The 22242-nt window shown below is 56.5% G+C and overlaps 3 protein-coding genes across 10 annotated transcripts in view; 2 read left to right on the top strand and 1 right to left on the bottom strand.

Moving 5' to 3' along the window:
• The window catches only part of PIEZO1 (piezo type mechanosensitive ion channel component 1 (Er blood group)), a 62564-nt gene extending 61923 nt beyond the window's left edge, over window positions 1–641 (top strand). The window contains exon 51 of the mRNA XM_039888664.1: window positions 64–641. Within this exon, the coding sequence (XP_039744598.1) occupies window positions 64–313 (250 nt within the window). The 3' untranslated portion in view covers window positions 314–641. The remainder of the gene's footprint in view (window positions 1–63) is intronic.
• On the bottom strand, window positions 607–8904 carry CTU2 (cytosolic thiouridylase subunit 2). Of its 5 annotated transcripts, none has more exons than XM_039888666.1 (15): window positions 8750–8904; window positions 8018–8092; window positions 5607–5685; window positions 5301–5360; window positions 4502–4562; window positions 3337–3446; window positions 2881–3101; window positions 2663–2798; window positions 2328–2459; window positions 1738–1829; window positions 1515–1618; window positions 1259–1406; window positions 1069–1135; window positions 882–940; window positions 607–788 (listed from the first exon to the last, which is right to left on the bottom strand). In XM_039888666.1, exons 1-15 carry the CDS (start codon window positions 8812–8814, stop codon window positions 713–715), a joined length of 1485 nt encoding a protein of 494 aa, XP_039744600.1. In that variant the 5' UTR covers window positions 8815–8904; the 3' UTR covers window positions 607–712. The 5 variants fall into 5 exon arrangements, with proteins under 5 accessions (XP_039744600.1, XP_039744599.1, XP_039744602.1 ...); XM_039888665.1 differs by having other exon boundaries at window positions 2881–3143; XM_039888668.1 differs by having other exon boundaries at window positions 2881–3143; window positions 8005–8092.
• A 29-nt stretch (window positions 8905–8933) lies between these two features.
• On the top strand, window positions 8934–19472 carry RNF166 (ring finger protein 166). Of its 4 annotated transcripts, none has more exons than XM_039888670.1 (6): window positions 8934–9176; window positions 14661–14817; window positions 16311–16423; window positions 16967–17081; window positions 17210–17317; window positions 18368–19472. In XM_039888670.1, exons 1-6 carry the CDS (start codon window positions 9022–9024, stop codon window positions 18431–18433), a joined length of 714 nt encoding a protein of 237 aa, XP_039744604.1. In that variant the 5' UTR covers window positions 8934–9021; the 3' UTR covers window positions 18434–19472. The 4 variants fall into 4 exon arrangements, with proteins under 4 accessions (XP_039744604.1, XP_039744605.1, XP_039744608.1 ...); XM_039888671.1 differs by having other exon boundaries at window positions 8949–9176; window positions 16982–17081; XM_039888673.1 differs by lacking the exon at window positions 8934–9176 and adding an exon at window positions 9488–9528 and having other exon boundaries at window positions 16982–17081.
• Window positions 19473–22242: the final 2770 nt, after the last annotated feature.

Here is a 22242-nt window from a genome sequence, read left to right on the forward strand (position 1 = left end):
CATGTGGCCTGGGGGGTGGCTGTGGGCAACAGTCCCCAGGACTCATCCGCCCCTGCCTGACAGGATCATGGGGCTCTACGTGTCCTTTGTGCTGGTCATTGGCAAGCTTGTGCGTGACTTCTTTGGTGAGATCTCACACTCCATCATGTTCGAGGAGCTGCCATGTGTGGACCGCATCCTCAAGCTCTGCCAGGACATCTTCCTGGTGCGGGAGACACGGGAGCTAGAGCTGGAAGAGGAGCTATATGCCAAACTCATCTTCCTGTACCGCTCACCGGAGACCATGATCAAGTGGACTCGCGAGAAGGAGTAGGAGCTGGGCTCCTCGTGCACCGTGAATAAAGGAGCCAGCCCAGCAGGCAGGAGGGTGGTACTCCTCGGGCCACCAGAGCAGATACCCCAGTCTAAGGCCACCAGCTGTGACATGTCCTCCTGGCCCACTGAACCCTGATGCTGCTGTCAGAAGGAAGCTGTGGCCCCTCTGTGGCCCAGCACAGGACTGCTGTCCTTTCCCGTCGTCCCTGCTGGGCCCAGTGTAGCCCACAGCCAGCCACACTGGGCCAGGGGGCCCAGCCCTCCCTCCCCCACGTGTACTGTAGATTTTTCTAATTAAAAACATTTTTATTTATACAAATGGACAATCACATGCTGCCTGCCTGTCCTTGCATGGCAGAGGTCCCAGCAGGGTGACCCTGGGTGTGCATCCTCAGGCTCAACTCTCACCAGTGTGCACCTCGTCATCGCTGTCATCAATGAGATACTCCTGGATCTCCTGTGAGACCCAGGCCCTGGGGGAACCCACACAGTGGAAATTAGCCTGAAGGTACTCATGCCCAGAGGCCCCCCTCCAAGGACACCCCCAGCACAGTAGGCACTGGTACCTCTGGCTGCGGAGCTGGGCCTCGGCCAGGATGTAGGGTGGCAGGGGGTCCAGGGAAGGCTGCAACGGAAAGCCAGCATGGGCGAACGGCTGCGGGGCACTAAGCTGAGCCAGTGCCCACCCGCCCCCTCACCCCCAAGAGTGAGATGGCTTCCCCTATCACCAACACAGGGCAGGCGCCTACTCACCAAATCTTTCATATTCACACGGCAGCCGTAACACAGCTGCTCGATGACATGGCCTCGGGGGTCCTTCCTGTGAGAGCAGAGCTAGACCTGTGTGCCCTGCCCAAGGGCTTGGTCCCAGGTTGTACCACCACCCTCTGTGTAGCTGCAAGGGACCAGCCATGGGGTGGGATGGGTCAGGGAAGGGACTCACCTCCCACAGGGCCCAGCCCCCTGGCAACAGCCCTGGGTCCTGCCCACCCCTGCAGAACAGCAGGGTGCTGTGGGTGTCTCAGCTGGTGAGGTTGGGGGCTGCGTCTGGGAGAGATGTGAGGTCTGTGCTCCAAAAGCTGTGGCACTATCTGAAAGCAGAAATGAGCTGAGGGCACCTCAGGGGCTGTTGAACCCCAACACCCACTTACTGGTGCCCCTCTCCCTCCACCCAAGCACCCTAAGGAGACAGCACAGACCAGCAGTATCGATGTCCAGAGTGCACATGCAGAGCAGGCAGCGAGGGCCTAGGGGACCAGCAGCGCCACTGTCCCTGGGGGCCTTGACCAGCTTCTCACTCGTTCTGGGGGCATGAAGACAGGGCACAGAGGCATCATCGGTTGGCTGAGGCCTTGCCCATGCCCTGGGGTGGTAAGCTCAGTGCCCACCGCTCCCACCCCTACCCCAGGCATACACACACACCTGTACACAGTGCTGACTGTGGAGGGGAACTGGGCCTGCAGCCTGAGCATAAAGGCTTCCATCAGCCGGTGGATGCTGGCCTTTTCGGAGGCCTAGGGACAATCATATGGGGGGCTACAGGAGTGGCTCCGATACAGAGAGGCAAGGCAGGCTCCAGGCCTGGTCAAGGGGCCACCTGGAATAGGGGCCATGGGTTTCTCCATGCTGTCAGCCCTTGACAATCTGCCATGCTGGGAATGGAGTAAGCCAGGGCACACACTTCTAAAGTGTCCCTGTTGCTAAACAGACATTATTAAAATTTAAATTATGTTAAAAAAAAACTTGTGTGTCCCTGACAAAGGTCATCTTGCCCCCCATCATCCCCTCCCCCATGTCCATGACCCCCCAGCTGGGCACTTTGCCTTCCCAGGGACAGGGGCACCAGCATGTCCTCCAACTCAAAGGATGCCCTGGATATGCTCCAAAAATGCTGGGGACAGAGGAACTCCACTATGGCACCAAGTGGTAGGCACTGAAGCCAGAGGGCTGGTATGGACAGCTTGGGCTGCCAGAGGTATGCCAGCAACCTCTGCCCTGTCCCTGTAGCTCACCTTGGTGTCAATAGCCGGTGTGAAGACGGACGGGACACCAAACAGGCGGTTGTAGAAGGCGACCTCCTTTAGCGTGTGGTCACGCATGGGCCGCACCACCACCACGTCGCCATGTCGCTCGTCTGAGAAGCCCTGGGTGGGAGGTGTGTGGAGAATGTTCCTCACTGCACCTAGCAGACAGGCTTATAGACCCCCTCCTTCCCTGCCAGCCAGAGGGTGACACTTCCCCCTCCACTAGAGAGACCCCAAGACTGATTCACATGACACTACTTTCAAGTGAAGAGTCCTGAGGGGTAAGGGTAGGAGGGGCCCCTGGGCAGCCTGCCCCAGAGTACCGTGTCCCAGGCCAGGAAGGCTCCTCTCCCCAGTGCTAGGCTAGTCATGAGCTTGATAGCCAGGCGGGTGCAGCTGTCTCCCGTCATCACCTTGGAGTAGCCGTGGGTCCGGGCCACATGCAGGATCAAATGGGTCCTGCAGAGCAGGGCAAGGGACCTTAGAGGGGGTTTCAGGCCCAGGTGGGCAGGGCCAAGACACAGCGGGCAGGAGGGCTCACCGCAGGGTCTGCAGAAGCTCTTCCTTGGCTGTCAGCGTCTTCACTGAGTCAAACAGTCTGGACAGAGCCTCAGTCTGGGCAGCTGTGGGTGGCCCAGCTGGGCTCTGGGGGTCCTGGGTGCCAGGCTGGCTCTGCTGCTCCTCCCCCTGGGCTGGTGCATGCTGCTGCTGGAGGAAACTGTCCACGGCTACCTTGTAGGCTCCTTTGGTCCCCACAGGCTCCTGGGCAAAGTAGCGTAGCACGGATGGCGGCAGACTGAACACCTTGCAGGGTAGGTAGGGTGGAGGAGATCGTATGATGCCCATGCCCAGCTCTGTACATACTGGGACGGGGGGACGGGAAGGGGGAAAGGTGCAGGCAAGAGGACCACAGGCTAGCCCCAACAAGTAGGTACATTCCTTGTGGACACTCCAGAAGGCACCTCCAGTGGCCTTTTTTAGAGACAGGTCTACCCACCTCTTCTAAAGCAACAATGTGCCAGGGGAAGCCAACGGTCTGCAGGATCAGCTTCACTTCAGCCAGGGTTTTGGCTCTATCCTCTGGACTCTGTCCACAGACTGCTCCCTCTGAAACAGGCAAACAAAAAGGAGTCATGGCTTATAGGAGAAGAGTCCCAGGCAGGCACGACACGGTCAACATCATGGGAGAAATCCTTCGAGGTGGTAGTTTCTGTAGAAACCACATGTTGCAGACCTCTTTGGAGGAGCATTTTCAGAATGAGCAGTGGGTTCTCTGCAGTGGCTGAGAGGAAGGAAGGGGAGGGGCAGAGCAGATTAGCATCCCAGCTCCTTGGACAGTGAATTGCCTGTCTCACTCAGTGACAACTCACAGAAAAGACCAGGTAGGCGATCCCACCAGACTCTCTGATGAAGGCCTGACTTAAGACAACAGTGGTAGAGTTTGTTATTGTAGGAATCCTCAACCCCCAGGCTGCAGACTGATACCAGTCCATGGCCTGTTAGGAACCGGCTGCACAGGAGGAGGTGAGCTCACAGGAGCGTGAACCTTTTTGCGAACTGTGTATGTGAAGGAGCTAGGTTGCACGCTCCTTATGAGAATCTAATGCCTGACGATCTGAGGTGAAGCTGAGGCAGTGATACTAGCGCTGGGGAGAGGCTGCAAATACAAATTAACATTAGCAGAAAGGTTTGAATGCACAGAGACCATAATAAATCAAGTACTTGCAGACTCATATCAAAACCATATCAGTAAGTGGCAAGTGACAAGCTGCATCTGGTGGCAGGCTTTATAGTAGCGAGTTGATGTACTTCAATTGTACAGCTGCATCTGGTGGCATCTGATTCTACATTATGGTGAGTTGTATTTTATTTCATTACATGTTACAATGTAGTAGTAATAATAAAGTGTACAATAAATGTAGTGCACTTGAATCATCCTGAAACCATCCTCCTGCCATACCCCCACCCAGGTCCATGGAAAAACTGTCTTCCACAAAACCAGTCCCTGGTGCCAAAAAGGTTGGGGACCGCTGTTATTGGACATGTGCACTCTGCCTCCAGAGGAATGCCCCACCAGGACCTTGGTGTGAGCACCGCGCCAGCTGTTTCAGGGGGCCCACCCAAAGTGGCCCGGGTTAGGGAGGAGAAATGGCCACACATACCATCGATGTACACGACCCCTGGCACAAAACGCAGTCTTTTGGCAGAATCTCGACTCAGACCCTGGAGAGGGGTAGGGACAAGGCCTCAGACCACGGCCAGAAGCCACAGGACAGTTTCCCTGCAGACACCATTCTCTATCTGGACTGAGTACCCTCTGGGAAGGGGTGGTGACTCCCATCTGTAATAGACAGGCTGCACGGGGAGGCCGTATATCCTGACTCACTTCAAAGCAGCCCAGTCTGAACATCTGTACTCCCCCTTGTAAAACTGCCCTCCCCAATCTGTCCCTGCTCCTGGCAATGCCCTGAGAAGCAGCTGGTTCTACATGGCCTGCCATGCCCCCTACCCAAGCCCCTCCGACTGCTCAGCATGGAAAGGGGCAACAGGATAAAAGTGAGTCACCGCTGCTCAGAGAGAAGAGTGGGGCCAGGTGCTGGACGAATAACTGGGGGAGTAGGCGCTTATCTCACAACACCTGGTCAGGTTTAGGGGACTATGAAGGGAGAGCAGATGTACCATGCTGGGGCACAGACCCCTCCATAGCCTCAGACTCGTCACCAGTCCCTCCAGTCTGCACCCCTCGCAAGGAGTGTGGAAGGTCCATGTGTGGCTGGGTACTCTGGATGCAGCTTCCAGCTTGTGCACCTTTTACGTAAACATCCGAGAACCTTCCAAGATTCCCAGTTCGGGGTGGACTATTCTCTCTATCTCCAAGCAAGAGCCCCTCAGTGCTGACCCCCCACCCTCAAACATGGTGGGGCAGCAACCTGGGCCCAGGAGGACAGAGTGGAGACGCACCTCAAGGACCTGCCAGACCATGGAGCTGGATGAAGGCCCCCCAGACCATGCCAGGAGCACCTGAAAAAAAGGAACATTATTAGAGGTTACCGCATCTCCAACGTGAGCTTGCCCACCCCCTGACCACTGCCATGGACATCCCCATGGATCTATATTCAGAGCCAAGGTGCAGGGCAGCGGGAGAGGTTGGTGGGATGTAGCTGGGACAAGCCATCTGTGGGAAGGGTGGTAGGGGCAGAGAATCAGGGCCTGGGGGTATGGGCTGTCCAGCTGGAGATCCCACATAGAAATGACCCCATACTCTACCTTCTCTCCCGGAAAGATCAATCGGTTCTTCCCAAGCACAGCTCTGAACTTGTGGACATAGAACACCTTAAAACAGTCTCTGCAACACAAACCACCACTGGCTGCAGCTACACTGCCCAGGCCACCCACCCTCCACGTTCACGCTGGCCCCACAGGTCAGCAGCCTGATGCTTGCTTAGTTACCTTTTCCCTCTTGTACCAACTTCCATCTTTAAAACCAGCATCTTGACATTGAGGCTCCACCAAGAGGCTGGCGTAAAGGGGTTCTTGCTGGCTATGGCTGCCGGGATGAGCCTCATACCACATGGGGAGGCCCACCTGAGTTGTCCCCACAATCCTTACCAGTGTGAACCAACGGCTGAGGGGACAGGAGCCTGGGTGCCACCTGCAGACACTCAGAAAGGCCCAGCTGGCGGAATGGATGGACCCAAGCATGTGCAGGGCCAGAATACCCCATCCTCCCCTAAACAGAGTTGATGACCCCTTCCGAGACCACCATGAGGAGAAGCACCATCTCTTGGGGTGAAGGGGAAAGCACTGACTGGGCTGCAGAGGCCCAGCACCCTGAAGCTCCACGAAGGCCTCTCTCTAGCACACTGATCCCACCCAGAACAGAAATGCCCAAAAAGCCCCAGCAAACATCGAGTCTTGAGCTCTTCCCCAAACCTATAGATCAGAACTTCCAGGGCAGGTCCTGGGAATCTGTGTTCTTGATAAAATTTTTGGCTGGTTCTCAGGCTCACTAGATCAGAGATTGTTAACTTTGCACATTAGAATCACTCTGGCCAACTACATCAGAGTATGTCAGGACAAGACCCAAGCATCTGCATTTTAAAGCTCCCCTGGCAACCCCAGAACACAGTCAGGGTGAAGAGCAGTATCCCAAGCAGAGGGCAATGCTCCCCCAAGAGCTGCCCCACACCTGAGGCTGTGCCTCCTGTCTGCTCCCTTCTTCTTGCTCAGACATCCTGGTGTCCACAGCAATCCCCACTTATGAGGGGCTGACCAAACACCCCACAGGTCCTTTGAGGATGGTAACTCAACTCAATGTTTAACAGCAAAATGTGGAGCTCTAGGGACCCCAGGTGACCAGCAACAAGAAGTGACTCTCAAGAAGGTTGGGGTGTGATGGGGCTCCCCGACCAGACACAGATGCTTGACTTTGTCTGCTCAGTGTGTGTGTATGGTTGGGGGAGCGCGGGGGAAGCACTCTGTGGCTGCTCCACTCCATGTCCTCCCTGCCCCACTAGGCTCCCAAAAGAACATTCCCCCTCTGGGTTAGGCCAGGGTTTCCCACACATGCTGATCCTCAGAATCATTGAGGAAACCAGCTCAAAGTCTAGATTGCCAAAACCTACAACCTGGAAAGTCAGCTTCGCAACTTTTCCTGTGACTGAGCAAGTAGGAGAGGGGGCTCTGGGCCCAGAAGGAGCCCTGCTGGTCCTGCCTAGAGCTACTGCAGCCTCTCTTCCCCTTCTCAGGGAGTTCTCTAAGCAGATTGGAATGACCATCATTTTTAGATGCTCTGAAGTGATTAAAGCAGTGGCTTCTTTACTTAAAATGTATTTCCTGGTGGCACACACCTCATTCTACTAAGCACATACCAAGTCTACTACACTCCCAAAAGATGGTTAGACAAGAAAGTTTTTAAAAAACAATTTACTCAGTCCCTTCAGTTTCTTTTTTGCAACATTTTAGAAAGCAGAGTCCAAACTCTTGGAAACTAATCTAAAGATGTGAGCCCGTCACTCATTCAATAATGTTCATTTGATAGACAAAGCATGCAACGCCACCAGGAATTAATAGGGATAAAATGCGAGACCAGCCCTGCCCTCTTGGAGCTATGAATCTAGTAAAAGTGATTATAGAAGAGTTAAGATTTGAGGACTATGTGACGGGGCCACAAGAGAGTTTCAGAAAAAACAACATGCTGGTGCCCAGGCTCTTCTGGGAATAAGTCTCTGCTCTTCTGCAAATGACACTCCCCACCCGCAGAACTGGAGAAAGGCTGGACCTGCCTTCCATCCTCCTATCACTCACAAGTAAAACAGGCATTGCACAGAGCACCTGTCCGAGATCCCAGGATGCTCCAAACTGCTCCTAGATGTGTTCCAACTGCCCTAAAATGTTCATCCTGCCTACACCTCATGCACTCTCATTGCCAACTCTCCCCATAAGCTCCATCACATACCTTCCTGCCACCTGATCCGCGGTTGGATGCTGGGAGAATGGTACCCACACAAGAAACCAATACTTCCCCACCAGTGCCAGTCTCCAGGAGCAATGTTAGAAGCAAAAGTAAAATTATTAAATGCTTTAAAATGCAAGAAATAAAGCCACAGAAATGAAGGCAATCTTGGCTGCTAAGCAAGACTATTTGCCAGGGTCTTCTACCCACCTCCAGGCCTCACCTGCAGAAGGCATCTCCTGCTCGGATCACCACCACAGGCAGGACGTCCTTGCACTTCATACACTTCAGCTCACGGCTTTGGAGACATGGGACGGGGGAGAGAGCAAGACCACAGATTATACACCCGCTTCCCAGCAGGCTTCGGAAAGTCAGTGTCCTGTTTCTCACCCCAAGCTGGTGTATGGAAGAGGTCAAGTGGGAGGCTGTACACACACAAACCAGGGCTTGTGTCTTATCCAAACTACCAAAAAAAAAAAAAAAAGGGCCCTAGAGGATTTCAGTTTGTTAAAGCCGGCTCAGAAGGCACATAAAGGCCACCTCTCAATCTCTGCAGGGCTGGCAGAGACAACTTGCTGTGTGGCCCTAGAGGGGAGACGTGGAGCCAGTGGGTGGAAGCAGCAGGGAGGCCGATTTCCTCTTCTAGTAAAGACAGCATGATCAGCGCTGGAGCAGTCCCACTGGCTGCAAGAATCTGAGGTGCGAGCGAGTGGAGAAAGCCCCTCCCTGGGATGGTCACCACCAGCTTGACAGGCACTCCCCAGGTGCTGCGGACCGAGGTCCAGCCCCTACCCGGGACCCCAGGACTCCTGGGCCCGGCCTCAGCGGTCTCTGAGCTTCCCGGAGCGCGGCGGCTGGGACTGGCAGCAAAGCGCGGCCCGGCTCTCGGGTCCGGGTTCGCCGCCGGCCAGGGTCGCCGGAAACCGGAAAGGCGGGTGCGGCGCCCAGTTCTTACCCAGACCGCGGCCGCGGCAGCTCCTCGGGCGCTGGCTCACCGAACTCCTCACCCACCTGGCACATACCGGTGCTGGATCGCGCGACAGACAGCGAAGGGACCAGCGTGGGGACGCGCTCTGATGACGTCACGCGCGCGCCGTCGCCCGAGCCGAGGGCGGGGCGCTCCCTATGACGTCAGCGCGGCGCCGTCGCGGCCGTGACGCGCGGGCCGGGCCGGGCCGGGCCGGCCGGGACAGCGGTGGCGGCGGCGGCGGCGGGCCTGGCCCCGGGATGGCGATGTTCCGCAGCCTGGTGGCCTCGGCTCAGCAGCGGCAGCCGCCGGGCGGGCCCGCGGGCGGTGACAGCGGCCTGGAGGCGCAGTACAGCTGCCCCATCTGCCTGGAGGTCTACCACCGGCCTGTGGCCATCGGCAGCTGCGGCCACACGTGAGTGCTCCGGCCTCCAGGCGGCCGCGGGGCCCGGGCTCTGCCACGGGGAGGGGTCCGCGCCCGGCCGTGAGGGGCCCGAGGCCTACGGCAGCTCGGCGCAGCCTGGGAGCCCCGCGCGCGGAGGACTCGGGGGCGGGGGAGCGGGGGCTCCCTGTGCAGCGCTGGCCCTGCCTCCGGGGCGCGTTCATCTGCCTCAGCCCAGCCTCCTGATCGCCAGCCCCGCGCACTCGACCCGACCACCCTCTTGGCACACGGGGGCGACCTGCAGCACTGCCCGGTCTCGGGGTCCCGGATCTCCGGGAGTGTTTATGTCCTCAGCAAGCCTCCCCGGGTATTCAGAGGGCAGCAGGTGCGACCTCTGCGCCAGTCGCCTTGGATTTGGTCCTGTGAAGACTGAGTGGGCGGTTGTAAATAAATGTCTTGTGGCTCTTGCTGTCAACTCTTTCGGACCCGCTGTCTGCTTGTCTAGACTGTTGAGAAGTTCCCTAAAGTTAGGAGAGCGGCTTGCCTGGGGTCTGGTGCTGTTTTGTTTTGATGAAGAACTTGGGTTACATCCATCAGGGAGCAGTCAAGCAGGCTGGTCCTCGGGGGACCAGTCGCCAAGCACCTTGCTAGAGTTTCTAATTGCACCAGGGCCCACAGTGGGCTCCTGCAGGGTGTTTCAGGAACAGAAACCTGAGGATGTGGCTCTCCTCCCAGCTGACAGCTGCACTCAAATCTTCTTGCAGCTGCCAGCCTTGTTGGGAGAGAGCTGAGATCAGGGTATCTCTGCTCTCTGACTCTCCCACGAGACTGAATACAGCTCTTGAGTAAAATCAGCAAGATGGGGAGAGGGGGCTGGAGGGCTTGGCTGCCAGTAGAGCTGCTGAGGAGGTGGGGCTTTCACTCAAAAAAGGGGCTGAGGTATACTCTGGCTGTTAGGAGGCCTAGAATATTTGCAAACAAAGATAGCTGATTTGGGAGGCTCTTGATACAAAAGGGGAGCTGGAACTACTGGGTGGGCGAGTGTCTGCTTGTCACCCAGGGAGGTGGCAGGGACAGTGTCAGGATCCAGGAAGCCTTCACTTTCCTTTCCTACCCCCCATCTCCCATGTCAAGCAGCACAAGAAAGCACTGCGGACTGGTTTTGAAGGATACTGCACCTTACTTTTTCATGCTGCTTGTGACATTTTGACAGGGGCAGCCTCTGAACAGGACTTGTTTCTTATAAGAACATACTAGTGGGTGTTTTAAGATGTGTTCTGCATCTTTCAGTCTGTCATTGAGAGAACTGTAAGGCTTATCCTGGTCCTAATATTTAGAAAGACTTTCCTAGGCTTTGGGTGATGCCCCCTTGGCACTAACACTCACCCAGCCATGGGCCGCAGTGTTTCCAGTCTCCAAGTCTGTACAAATATGTATTTCTTCTTTCTTTTTTTCCAAGTAAGTCTTTTCTTAAAGACTTATTGAAGTGGTTTTCAGAATACAGAACTACATAGAATCGTTGTGAAACATCGTCTATAAATGCCCCTCCTCCCATGCTTTTCATGGCAGAACCTGACCCATCTCCTCCTACATCTAAGGCTAGTCCTGCATGAACTTCTACAGCTTCTGCCTTAAAAATACTTTCTCCCTGGCTTTCCCTACTGGCTTGTTTTCCTGGTTATTCTGTCTCTGCCTCTTACTTTCCCTAAGTTTCTTGCCTGGTGTTGTGAAGACGTGTGCAGATGAATACAGTTTTAAAGGTTCCGCCTTTCCTTTTAAAACTTTGCTGGTGGTCTGGTTATTTCCTTCCATAGCTATCTGAATGTAAGCAGTTTCCTTCCACAAAATAGATTTTCTGGTGGTGAGAGCAGCCCTATCTGGAGCAGGTACCCCTGCTCCAGCACCCAGACAGAAGGAGTCATAGGGTTTTGAGCAGGACCCCTCTCAGTGGAACTTGTGGAAGAGCTCTCAGGAACTCCCCAGGGACCCCAGCGGAAGCTGGTTTTCTGTCACATTTGAGGGATATCCTGGATAGTGAGCCATAGCCAGAACCAAAAGCTGTACCGCTGTTTCTAACCCTCTGATGGACCATCCCCCAAGGGCCTGTGTTTGGGGCAGGGTTCAGCCCAGGCTACCTCCAGCCTTTATAACTCTTCTTTCATCCCTTTTGTCAGTGCTGTCACATTTGTCACTGTATCTAAGTATCCCCACATGCAGGTTGTTCATGAACAGAGGTCATAGAAAAATTTAAAAGCTCATGTTTAATGGGAACCATAGGAAATGATAATAATAGATGTTTTCTGAGTACTCTCTGCATGCCACAGCTCAGTGAGGCAGATACTGCCATTATTCCTTTTGTACAAGGAAAACGACACACAGAGAGGCCGAGTAAAGTTCCCAAATGTCACAGCAAAGCCAGGATTTGAGCTCAGGTAGTCAGGCCAAGCCAGCCTTGTAGCCACTCTCCCCTACCACCTTCAGTAGTCCCAACCCCCTTCAGCATTGCCCCCTCACCACCACTTGTATTCTTGTAATAGCCACCGCAGACCCTGGGGACTGCTGAGCCTTTACACTCCTTTGCCCGGCTGCACCCAGGCCAATGAGCTGGCTTCTGTAGGCAGGATCCCAGAGGACCCAGGAGTTTCTGTCACTCTGGAGAGCACAAACCTTGGACAGGCGCATGGAGGCTTGGGCCCACAGGCAGCTCACCTGGATTTGTGTGTGGGTGAGCCAAGTCAGACGGGCCAGGACGTGAGTGAGTGAGAGAGTGACCACCCGGAAAAGGCTTTGGAAGTCAGCCTCTGGGCTCAGGACAGCTCCAGGTGCTTGGGGCCTGGCCTGCTTGCCATCCTGGGTCTCTGAAACATTGGCCTACCCTGATGTACGTATGCGTGCGCAAGAAGCCAGGGTGGGAGTGAGATACATTGGTGCTACCGCTACAGCCTGGGGTCCATGCAGTAGCTGTCAAGCTACTCCAGCTGTGCCCATGGGCTTGGGAGGGACGAGCAGACCCCTCAGCTGCCAAGCTGCCCTACACCAGCCCCTCGGGCAGATGCTGGCAGGAACCTCTTGTGAGAGAAGCAGGCACTGTTAGTCTACTGTGGCTCTCAGCACACCACAGTGATGATGCCGGAAATTAGGCCATGAACTTGGCCACCTCGTGGACACCCGGTTCTGCCTCCAGCTCCTCAGGGACCATGACACGAAGACAGGCAGTGCTGCGGGGCTGGTGGGTAAGTCCGGGGGTCAGGCAGGGGGCTGTGTATGCCTTCCCAAGATTTCCAAAGCTTCTCTGCCTCCCATTGGAGGACAGCGGGGCGCCCTCCACCCCAACATCCTGTGCATCTCTTGTCAGAGAGCTGCTCCTCTTGAGGCCTGCACTGGGTCCTGCCTTCTGCTGATGATGTGGTGACGGCTTGTCCCAACGTGTGGCCCTGTGTCCTTCTGCATGTGTTTTTACAGTTTTATCAAGATACAATTTCCTCATTTAAAATGTACCGTTCAGTGGTTCATAGTATATCCACAGCACTGAGCAACCATCACCACAACCAATATTACAACATTCTCATCACCCCAAAAAGTCACACCCTAAATTCCCACCCCCCACAACCACTAACCTGCTTTCTGTGGATTTGCCTGTTCTGGACAGTTCACGTAAATAGAATCACACACTACGTGGTCCTTTGTGACAAGTTTCTTTCACTAAGCATGACGTTTTCAAGGTTCCTCCAAGTGGTCACATCTGTCAGCACACACTGTGTTATGGCTGAGTTATGTAGTCCATCACAGGGATAAGCCGAGATCTGTGTGTCCGTCACCCATCAATGGACATGGGGTTCTTTCCTCTTGGCTCTTGTAACTGGTGCTATGTGAACACTCATATGTGGATTTCCTGCAGCCTCCCCATTGTGACCACCTAGCCAGCACTTTCCTCCAGAGACTGGGCGAAGTAAGCAGCTTCCCCCGGGGATTAGGCTAAGCAGATCCTGGGACAGGTGAGAGGGACAGCTTTGGAATCCTCACCAGAGCACCAGGGGTGGGTGTGTGGTGTCTTCTTTGCACGTCTGCTGTGATACCTGGCAAGCTCTCGCCAGGTGCAGGACGTAACAAGTGGGCTGACCTTCCTCTTTAAGACAGGGGTTGTCAGAACACTCTCTGATGGCCTCAGGTGTCAGGCCTAGTCAAGCCTTCTCTTGTGTGCCAAGGTTAATTCATTAATTTGAGTGGTGACCAGCCAGGTGGTAGCAGCACTGGAAGCCAGCGTGTAGGAGGAGGGCCTGGGGTTGAGCAGTAGGAGGAACTCTGGATCCCTTTTGGCTGCCTTTTCCTGAGAAGGAGGTGAAAGTCTGATGGCAAAGGGAATTCTGACCCCTTAGCTTAGCTGAGTCCTCTGTACACTCAGGAATATTCTCAATCCCTGTGTCCCATACGGCTTCTGCCCACCATGGCCCAGCCTGCTTCATGCACACAGGTGGGAGTAGAGGAGCACATACCTTGGTTTCTTGCAGATTCATTGCAGTCTGCAGGATTACTACCTTTCTCATGCATCTGAACCCAGCTGCCATGATGGGGCTTAGCATGTGCTCTTCTGGGGCTGTGGAGGCTCCAGTTCCAGGTTCCATGTCGCAGCTGTGTGGTTCCCCACAGCACTTCCTATGAAGCTGGACCAAGGTGGTCCTGTGATCAAGCGCCTTCTCTCTCTCTCCCCTGCTGACCAAGTTTGTCCCCGAATGAATGGCATACTCTTCTGCAACATGGGGGTGGTTATAAATTCCAGCTGAGGGGCACAGGGAAGGAGGGCTCACTGCACATGCAGCGTACACGGGATGTGGCATCTCCTGGGACAAGTGCCTAGAATTCAGGGTTGCAGGGAGCCTCTGGTGCCCAAATACGTGCCCAGGGCTGGGAGCGTCATTGCCGGGCAGTCAGGAGCCCGAGCACAGCCCCTTCTGTCAATGCGCGTCTATCCATTAAGGCCTAGCAGGAACCCTTCCTGCCTGGGGAATGGGCTCTGTCCCAAGACTGGTGTTGCTCACCTGCCAGCTTTCACCCTGATCCGTCCAATGAGTCCTGGGCCCCTGGGGCCCTGCAGTTTCCTCTCCTGCCATTGTCAGTGATTTTACTCCCCAGAGCTTAGTGGGTAGATGGTCTCCAGGGTCCCCTGTGCTGTCTCTGTGTCCTCTGAGCCCCCTGAGGTTTTGTTATCGCTAGGTGGCGGTGAGACTGTAAGGCTGAGCCCCAGCCTCCTACTGTAGCCAGAGCTCTTGCTGGGACCAGGGCCTTGGGGTCAGCACAGGTCCTATAGAGCCACAGCTGTAGGTCTGCCTGGCTCCAAGATATGGCAGAGCATCCCAAGAGCCCACGGCTGGGAGGGAACCCTTTAGCCAGATGGTGCCCGTCTAGCCAGTGGGACTCGGGCTCAGAAGTGACTGTCTCCAAGAAATACACAGTTGGCAGCAGAGAGTTGCTGCCCCATGTGTGCTGGAGCCCATGCCCCCTGCCCCCTGCCCCCTGCAGGTTCTGCGGGGAGTGCCTCCAGCCATGCCTGCAGGTGCCATCCCCTCTGTGCCCGCTGTGCCGCCTGCCCTTTGACCCCAAGAAGGTGGACAAGGCCACCCATGTGGAGAAGCAGCTCTCCTCCTACAAGGCACCCTGCCGGGGCTGCAACAAGAAGGTACCCCACCCTGAGGGGCTTCCTGGGCCGGGAGGGGGCTTTGGTCTGGTACTTGGGGCCCTGGTTCTGTCCTCCAGCAGTGGAACTGGGCTCTTCCCTTTCCTGCTGAGGACCTGAAGGCTCTGCTCAGCCCCTCCCCCACAACGCTGAGCCCTGCTTCCCCTTGGCCCTGCTGTGTGTCACATGTCGCAATCCCCCACCCCACTGCCTGGCTCAGGCTCTGGGTCACTTGTGTGCATTGCAGCTGATTCAGGGACACTGGGGCTGAGCCAAAACCCACCCCAGATGCGGCCTCGACACTCCAGTGATCCACCCACTGCAGTTGGACATAGGGAAGAGGAGGGCAGCTGGGGGCCACAGGCAGAGTGGAATGCATCAGCAGCCTCTGTCACCCACCCTGGCCTGCCTTTACCATCCTGACCCAGGAGCCAGCCTCCCTAAATCCACTGCTGCCCCAGGACGGAGAGGTCCTGCCTCCCGGCGTACTGGACTCAGAACTGTTTTGGAATTTATATTTTAAGACTTTGCCATCTCTCTGGTGAACAAGTTCTACCAACTTATCACAACGGAAAGCAGCCCCTGGTTGCTTTACCCTAAAGGTCGAAGGTCTGAACTGAGGCTGCCCCAAGGACCTCGGGCTGCTGGGGCTTCCTTCAAGCTCAGTGCACCCCTCCCCCAGGCTTCTCCCCTCCTATAGTTTCGTATATGAAGCAGCCCTGGGCAGAGCCAGCATCGGGAAGCCATTTTCCTGTTACCCTGGACACTCAGGGACTGTACCCTGTGCTCATGGAGGCAGTTGTCCCCCACTCACCCTCCCTTGCTGCTTCCTCAGTTCTGTGAACTAGCCTCCTGTTTGTGACATGTTTATCCCCAGCCTCTTGGCATTCATGACATGGCAGGAGGGTGGTGCCCAATCTGGTTGACCAAGATTCCCCACCTGCCCGAGGGAGTTGGCGCTCCCCTCCCCCTTGCCCTTCTCTGAGCTGGGTCTCCCCTGGGCCAGAGCTCATGACTCAGGTGGCCAAGGAGAAGGTTGTGCTGTGTTTGGTTTGGTTCCTTTTGGTAAGGAGTTTTGTCAGACGTTCAACTGTCTAAAAGGATTTTGTCTGTTGGTTCCTGTTGTGAGGTATATTTTCCTTAAATGAATGTGTTTCCTGTTCCCTCAGGGTTTGTACCTGCCCTTCTGTACCTCCCCAGGGAACCCAGCTGGGGCATGCTCCCATCCAGGGGCTGCTGACTGACACCGGCCCCCTGTGCAACCACAGCAGTGCTTCCCTGGGGTCTCAAGTCTATCTCCAGCCATCAGCGTTTCTTCTCCAGCAGGGACACTGGGCCCCGGAGAGAGGCCCCCAGGACCCGCTTACGCATGCTGCTGGGCCATGAATGGCAAGAGCAGGACTGGCCCGGCTTGCTGGCGGTCCTCTGATCCTCTGGAGCCTGAGATTTGCCCCCACTCCCCCACTGCCTGACCCCCGCCCTGCCTCTCCTTCTAGGTGACGCTGGCCAAGATGAGAGTGCATATTTCCTCCTGCATGAAGGTCCAGGAGCAGATGGCCAACTGTCCCAAGTTTGTCCCTGTGGTGCCTACGTCCCAGCCCATTCCCAGGTAAGCTGCCCTGCCGGGGGTCCTCAGAATCCCTGTCTGTTGTGGGGGCAGCTTCTGGTCTGCATCACTAGGTGGGGGAAGCACTGCTCTGCCCTGAGAAGCTGGGAGTGGCTCTGCATCCCCTCTATAGAGGTCTCACCACCCTGCAGGAACAGAACCCAAAGAGGTCCCGTGCCAGGCCATGCGTCACCTCCCAGCAGGCGAGGGCGGTCCCCAGAAAGGCTGGGGCTGGACAGATGCTTCCTCAGGGCACATGGCCCATCCTCCCCCTGCTTGCCCGTCCATGTCAGGGAAGGAGAGGGACCAGGACTTTACAAGGCACAAGTAGCTCCAGAGCAGTTGTAGGGGGATGTAGAGGGGGGCAGGGCAGAGGACCTCACCTTGGCCAAGGTCTTCAAGACTCTGGCTGAGTCTCCTTCCTGCTGGCCACCCAGGGTTCATGGAGGGGAGGGCAGAACACACCCTTGGCGGGGGCATGCAGGGCCAGGCTGCAAGAAGGTGGGCAGTACTTGGCCCAGCCACCGCTCACTCCTCCCTCCCCAGCGCTGTCCCCAACAGGTCCACCTTCACCTGCCCTTACTGCGGCGCCCGCAACCTGGACCAGCAGGAGCTGGTGAAGCACTGCGTGGACAACCACCGCAGTGACCCCAACCGCGTGGTGAGCATCCACAGCCAGCCCACCCGGGTGCCCAAGCCCCACTGTCCACCCAAAGTGCCTTCCTGGGACCCCTGGGTGGGGGCCCACTGCCCACTCTGGCAGCTTCACCCCAGCGCCCCCTGTTCCAGGTGTGCCCCATCTGCTCGGCGATGCCCTGGGGTGACCCCAGCTACAAGAGCGCCAACTTCTTGCAGCACCTGCTCCACCGGCACAAGTTCTCCTACGACACCTTCGTGGTACGTCTCTTGTCCCCCTCCCCCACCCGTCCCCTGCCCCAATTTCCCACCCTTAACCAGCCTCAGGCTTGCAGCTCAAAGGGAACTGGACACACAAAGGCCTCCCTGGGTTTCTGTGGGAGCCACCTGTGGTTTGGGTGCTGATGGCAGTCAGGTCTGCGTGGCCACTACAGAGCTTCAGCATCTGCGCAGAGCAGTCCGTGAGGGCCCCTTGGTTCTGCAGGGTCCCTTACCAGAGAGCTCTCTACACATGGGGGAGCATCTCTGGGAGAGGCAGCCACAGGTATGGTGGCTGTTACAGAGGCACCGGCTCCCTGCCAGGACAGAGTTCCATGGTGGGTGATGGGCTGCCCTTGGGTGCTTGTTGGAGAAAAACCAGAGGGACTTCACCACCTTAAACCTCTCCTCTCCCTCTCCCACCCGTGTGGGTCGGAATTGCGCCTGCCCCAGGCCGACAGACCCTCTTCAGGCTCTTCCTCCTGCTCGGCCCCTCCTCACCCAGCCTTGTCTTCCTGTCCCCGCCAGCCTCCAGGCACCTGGGCCGGTGGCGGGGGGTGTCAGGTAGTGGGGGATAATCACTTGTGTTCCTATCTGACCCTCGGGTCCCCATGGCTAGAGGTTTGGAGCTCTCTGGCTTTCCCGCTCATCTCCGAACCCGTGTTTTCAGAGGTGAAAGGCTCTGAGTTCCACCCCTCCCACAGGCCTGCTGGGCAGGGTTCTGCTGGGCAGGGTTCTGCTGGGCGGGGTGTCTGCTGGGCGGCTGCAGAGGCCCCATGCTGCCCTCAGGGAAGCAGAGAAATTGGGAGAAGCCAGACAGCGGTCCCACATGCGGGCAGCCTTTAACCTCCCACAGAGCTGTTGCCACAAACACGGATGACCCCATTACTGTGCAGGGCCTCGGTCAGGGCCTCGGTCTAGGAGACTAGAAGTGGTAGCACTGTTCTGTTTGGGGTGAGCCGACAGAGGAGGCGGCCCTGAGAGTCCACTGGCACAGCTGGGCTTGTCTGGGCCCTCTTGTCCCCCAGCCCATGTCCACTTCCTGTCTTCCAGGACTATAGCATCGATGAGGAAGCCGCCTTCCAGGCCGCCCTGGCCCTATCTCTCTCTGAGAACTGAAGGCACAGCCCAGCCACCAGGACCAAGCCTTTCCGCCTCGAGGGACAGGACTGTGCTGGCTCTCTGTGGTCCAGCGCCTGCATTGGAATGCGCCTTTTGGGCCAGGTGAGGCCTCCATCATTGCAGGAGGCGAGGCAGTCCCCAAGATTGCCAGGGCCCAGGAGACTGCTGTCCCCTCACCATCAGAGGACAGCTGCCTGTGCTCCTGGCCAAGCATGGCTGGTTTCTTCGGTGCTTCGGGCCGAGCAGGTGGCCCTCGCAGGGCTGGCCTGTTGAGACTGAGAGCGGTCGGCAGTCTGTCTCTCTCAAAGCCATGATGTCCTCCCCGTATGGAGGGGGAGCCCCAGCGATACACCCGACCGGCCACCAGCGTCGGCAACACTTCCCCCCGCACACCTGGTACTGGCTTTGTGATACCTAGAAATTCTGGCATTTTTCTATATTATCCAGTGTGATAACCTTTTCACATTTTATAGAGCAAAGACAAAGCAGTTACTCTTCATATTGCAATACCTGTGTTTGACTAGGAACAATAGTATTTTTATGGAACATTTACAAAATTATATTTTTTAAAAAAACGATCAAAAATAAACAGTTGTGGGATCAAGCTGGGGAGGGAAGGAGAGATGGGGCAAATGTAGGAGCCAAGGTGAACTGTGGGCTTTCGGTTGTGAGCACGGGACGAAGGTGGCCATGCCCCAGGCCATCCTCAGTGTTTTCCAGGGTTCCTGTGGTTGGTTGTCGTTTCCCTTGGATAATGACCAGGAAGAAATCCCAACACCCTGGCCACTTGCAGTGACTGCCGGGCTGTTCTGAGGCCTCTTCCTGCTTGGGGTCTTGGCCTCAGCTCTGCTGTTACCTTTCCAAGGCAGGGCCACCCCCAGCGGTGGCAGAGTTGGGGGCAGGGGCTGGGAGGGAGGTGGGGCCTTTGCAATGTTGGGCTTGGCTAGAAAACACTTGTCAGTACTCTCGTTTGGTTCATGGCATAAATTATTGCTGTCTTTCAAAAAAATTTAAATAAAATGTTTCAAAGCCTCTATAGCAGCCTGGACCAGTGGGTTTCATTCTGTAAATATTAAAAGCGGATGGCTGGTGTCGAGTCACTGCAACTTTCCTTTGCATGAGGCCTGCAGATGTGCATCTGTCCCCAGGCAGCTCCAGCTCAGAGTGAAGATGATCACCCACGAAGAGGACACAGCAGCCAGGAGGAGTGCCATGGGGCAGCTGTCCTGCCCAGGCCCTCTCCCCTTTTGGTCTCTGCCACCAGCAGTCACCAGGAGGACCAGATCCTTCTGTTCCTCCCATGAGCACAGTGCCTCCACAGTACACGGGAGGCTCCTCAACCTGTGCCCCTTACTCCTGGCCTGTGTCTGCCTCTCCCAGAGCAAGTTCTTGACCTGCATCTGGTCCCCCGTGATAAACTCAGGCACAAGTTTTCTGGGTGTTGGTGTCTTTCACCTCCTTCCTGGTCCTGAGATGGAGTCTGCTGAGGCCGGTAGGCTGGGTACCTCTCCGGCCTCCCTGGCTGGGGCTGGTCTGAATGGGGTCTGTTCTGGTGCCCAGAGGTGGCCATGGTGGCCTTTGGAGTGGTCTTTGGGATACCCTTGGGGTAAAGCCCCACAGTTCTGCAGTCCCCATGTGGTGGCCATTCTCCAGGTTGCTGGTTCTTGGCATTCCGCAGCCTTCCCCACAGCCTTCCTTGTGCCCCTGTATGTGCTCTCAGCCCCTGAGCCTCACACAGCCACTGGAAGGTCATGAAGAGCCATTTAGACATTGGTGCCCGGCCACCATCACTGTCACAGTCCCTACTGCTCCCCAAGTCACTATGAGCTTTTCGAGCTGGCAAGAATTACCTGCTGGCCAGTGTCCTGACGGCTGGTCATCAGGGCTGAGTCCTGCACCTGTCTCGCTCTCCCCTGTCACCAGGCTCCTTTACCAGGTGGGGCTGTGTTCTAGACCATTCCTCTATGAAAGAGGTCGGTCTCCTGAGCTTAAAGCTGTGGCAGGGCCAGGCAAGCAGAAGTCTCCACAAGCAATCACTCAAGGGGAGAATGTAACTTGGGCTGAAGTTACCCCTTTAGAAGCAGTTGGCCTCGGACACCTTTGTTAGGAGCCACTGACCCCCCTCTCCTCTGACTGTCTGACCCCACAAACTGGATGCTGGGCTCCAGGGAGCAGCAGAGGCACATGACAGCCTGTCCTTTTCATCGCCTTCCAGAAGGAGGCCTGTGATGCAGCACACCCCAGGAGAGCTGTCTGAGTGTAGATGCAGCTTCCTCCAGGGCTGACAGGAAAGAAAGGGTGATACAGCAGCTGAGGTCCCCTCCTAGAGGAGGCTGAAAAGCTGGGACCCTGGGATCTTGGTCCCAATGAGGCCCTCTTGCTCCACCCTGCTGACTGGCCCACCAGGCACACAGCCCCAAGCACAGACTCAAGGCCACACTCACTGAGGGGACCTGGAGCCAGCTAAAGCAGTACTGGGACCAGCTGGGCTCTGGTTGCTGGTATAGGTGCTTCCCCTCCCTCCTGCTGCCCCATCTCCTCTCCACCCTGCACCTTCTTCCCCTCATGGGCCTCTCCTGCACCCATGTCCAAAGTACTGACCTCCTCCAGGAGAGGCCGAGTCTCCCCTTGGCCAAGACCCTTGTCTCTTCTTCCCCTAGAACAGCCTGCACATCCTGTCTGGACATGCAGTGGCTGTGGTTTGGGGCTGTCCACAGCGGCCCATGTCTTGTCCCCAATTAGGCCTCAAGCTCTAGAACAGGGCTGGTATTGGTGTGTGTGTTCACCCCCTGGCCATTAGCCAGGGCTGTCCACACCTAGACAGCCTGCCACCCACCCGCCTTCTGGGGGATAGTACGGTGCTGCTCCCACAGGCCCAGGCCGCTTAGTCGTCATGGCCCACAGTGCCCAGGAGTCCTGGAGGCGGCTTTACGGCGTCTCGGCAGGTCCTGACCTCACCATGCCCTTGATTGCCATCTGCCTGTCTGGTAGATAATGGCTGGGTGATGGGGCAAGATTGGGCCAGAGAGCCACACGGGACACATGGAGGCACAATGGGCACACAGGGTCCCTGGGGCCTATGGGACATATGGGGAACATGAAATACATGGCACTCAATGGACATATAGGGCACACAGGACACATGAGCCATACTACTGCTCCAGAATGGTTCCCAGGGGAGGGCATCAGCATGAACCCCATATGGTGGGAGCGCATGCAACCTGGATCAGCAGACCCACAGTGGGAGGGACAGGGGATACCTCAGGCTGAAGCCACTGCACCAGCAGCCTCCTCTTACTTTGGATGAAATCCGAGGTGGAGCCAAATGTCTGAAATCCATGTAGTGGTGCTTCCCAATGAGAATGGAGGGCCTGGACCACAGCTGAGACGCAAACCACAGACCCAAGCCAGCCCCTCGTGTTCCTCCCCAGGTCCCACCACAAATCTGCAGGGCAGCCAGAGGCAGAGCCGCCACAAGTCTGCATCATAGGCCTCCCAGTGCCCTGAGTATGAGCTGACCCAGGGACTCACCACTTTAAGCTGGGAGTTCCTAAAGTCAGGGTCCCTTCTACCTTGACAAACGCAGGGACCAATAATCCTCAGCAGCTTTTCTCTGCAGCATAAAGTCAGGCAGACTTTATATCCTGGGCCCACTCATCTATGCCCTGGGGTGTGCCTGACTGGAGGTGACATGCCCTTTCATGTCAGGTACCCTCTACTGCCTAGAAAGTGCCTACAGGTTCCCAGGTACCTGCGACCTTGTGGTCTGGGGCTAAGGGGAGAGGCGACCAGCCCGCCTAAAGGCA

Source organism: Pteropus medius, unplaced genomic scaffold, assembly GCF_902729225.1.
Source record: "Pteropus medius unplaced genomic scaffold, Ma_sr-lr_union100, whole genome shotgun sequence".
Classification (NCBI taxonomy): Eukaryota; Metazoa; Chordata; class Mammalia; order Chiroptera; family Pteropodidae; genus Pteropus; species Pteropus medius.

Coding starts and splice junctions, on each gene's coding strand:
- CTU2 (XM_039888665.1), bottom strand. CDS start 8,814: ATGTGCCAGGTGGGTGAGGAGTTCGGTGAGCCAGCGCCCGAGGAGCTG. Junction 4,563..5,300: donor TGGTCTGGCAGGTCCTTGAG/GTGCGTCTCCAC, acceptor ACCCCTCTCCAG/GGTCTGAGTCGAGATTCTGC. Junction 1,407..1,514: donor TCTGGACATCGATACTGCTG/GTCTGTGCTGTC, acceptor TTCTGCTTTCAG/ATAGTGCCACAGCTTTTGGA.
- RNF166 (XM_039888670.1), top strand. CDS start 9,022: ATGGCGATGTTCCGCAGCCTGGTGGCCTCGGCTCAGCAGCGGCAGCCG. Junction 9,177..14,660: donor ATCGGCAGCTGCGGCCACAC/GTGAGTGCTCCG, acceptor TGCCCCCTGCAG/GTTCTGCGGGGAGTGCCTCC. Junction 17,318..18,367: donor TCTCCTACGACACCTTCGTG/GTACGTCTCTTG, acceptor CCTGTCTTCCAG/GACTATAGCATCGATGAGGA.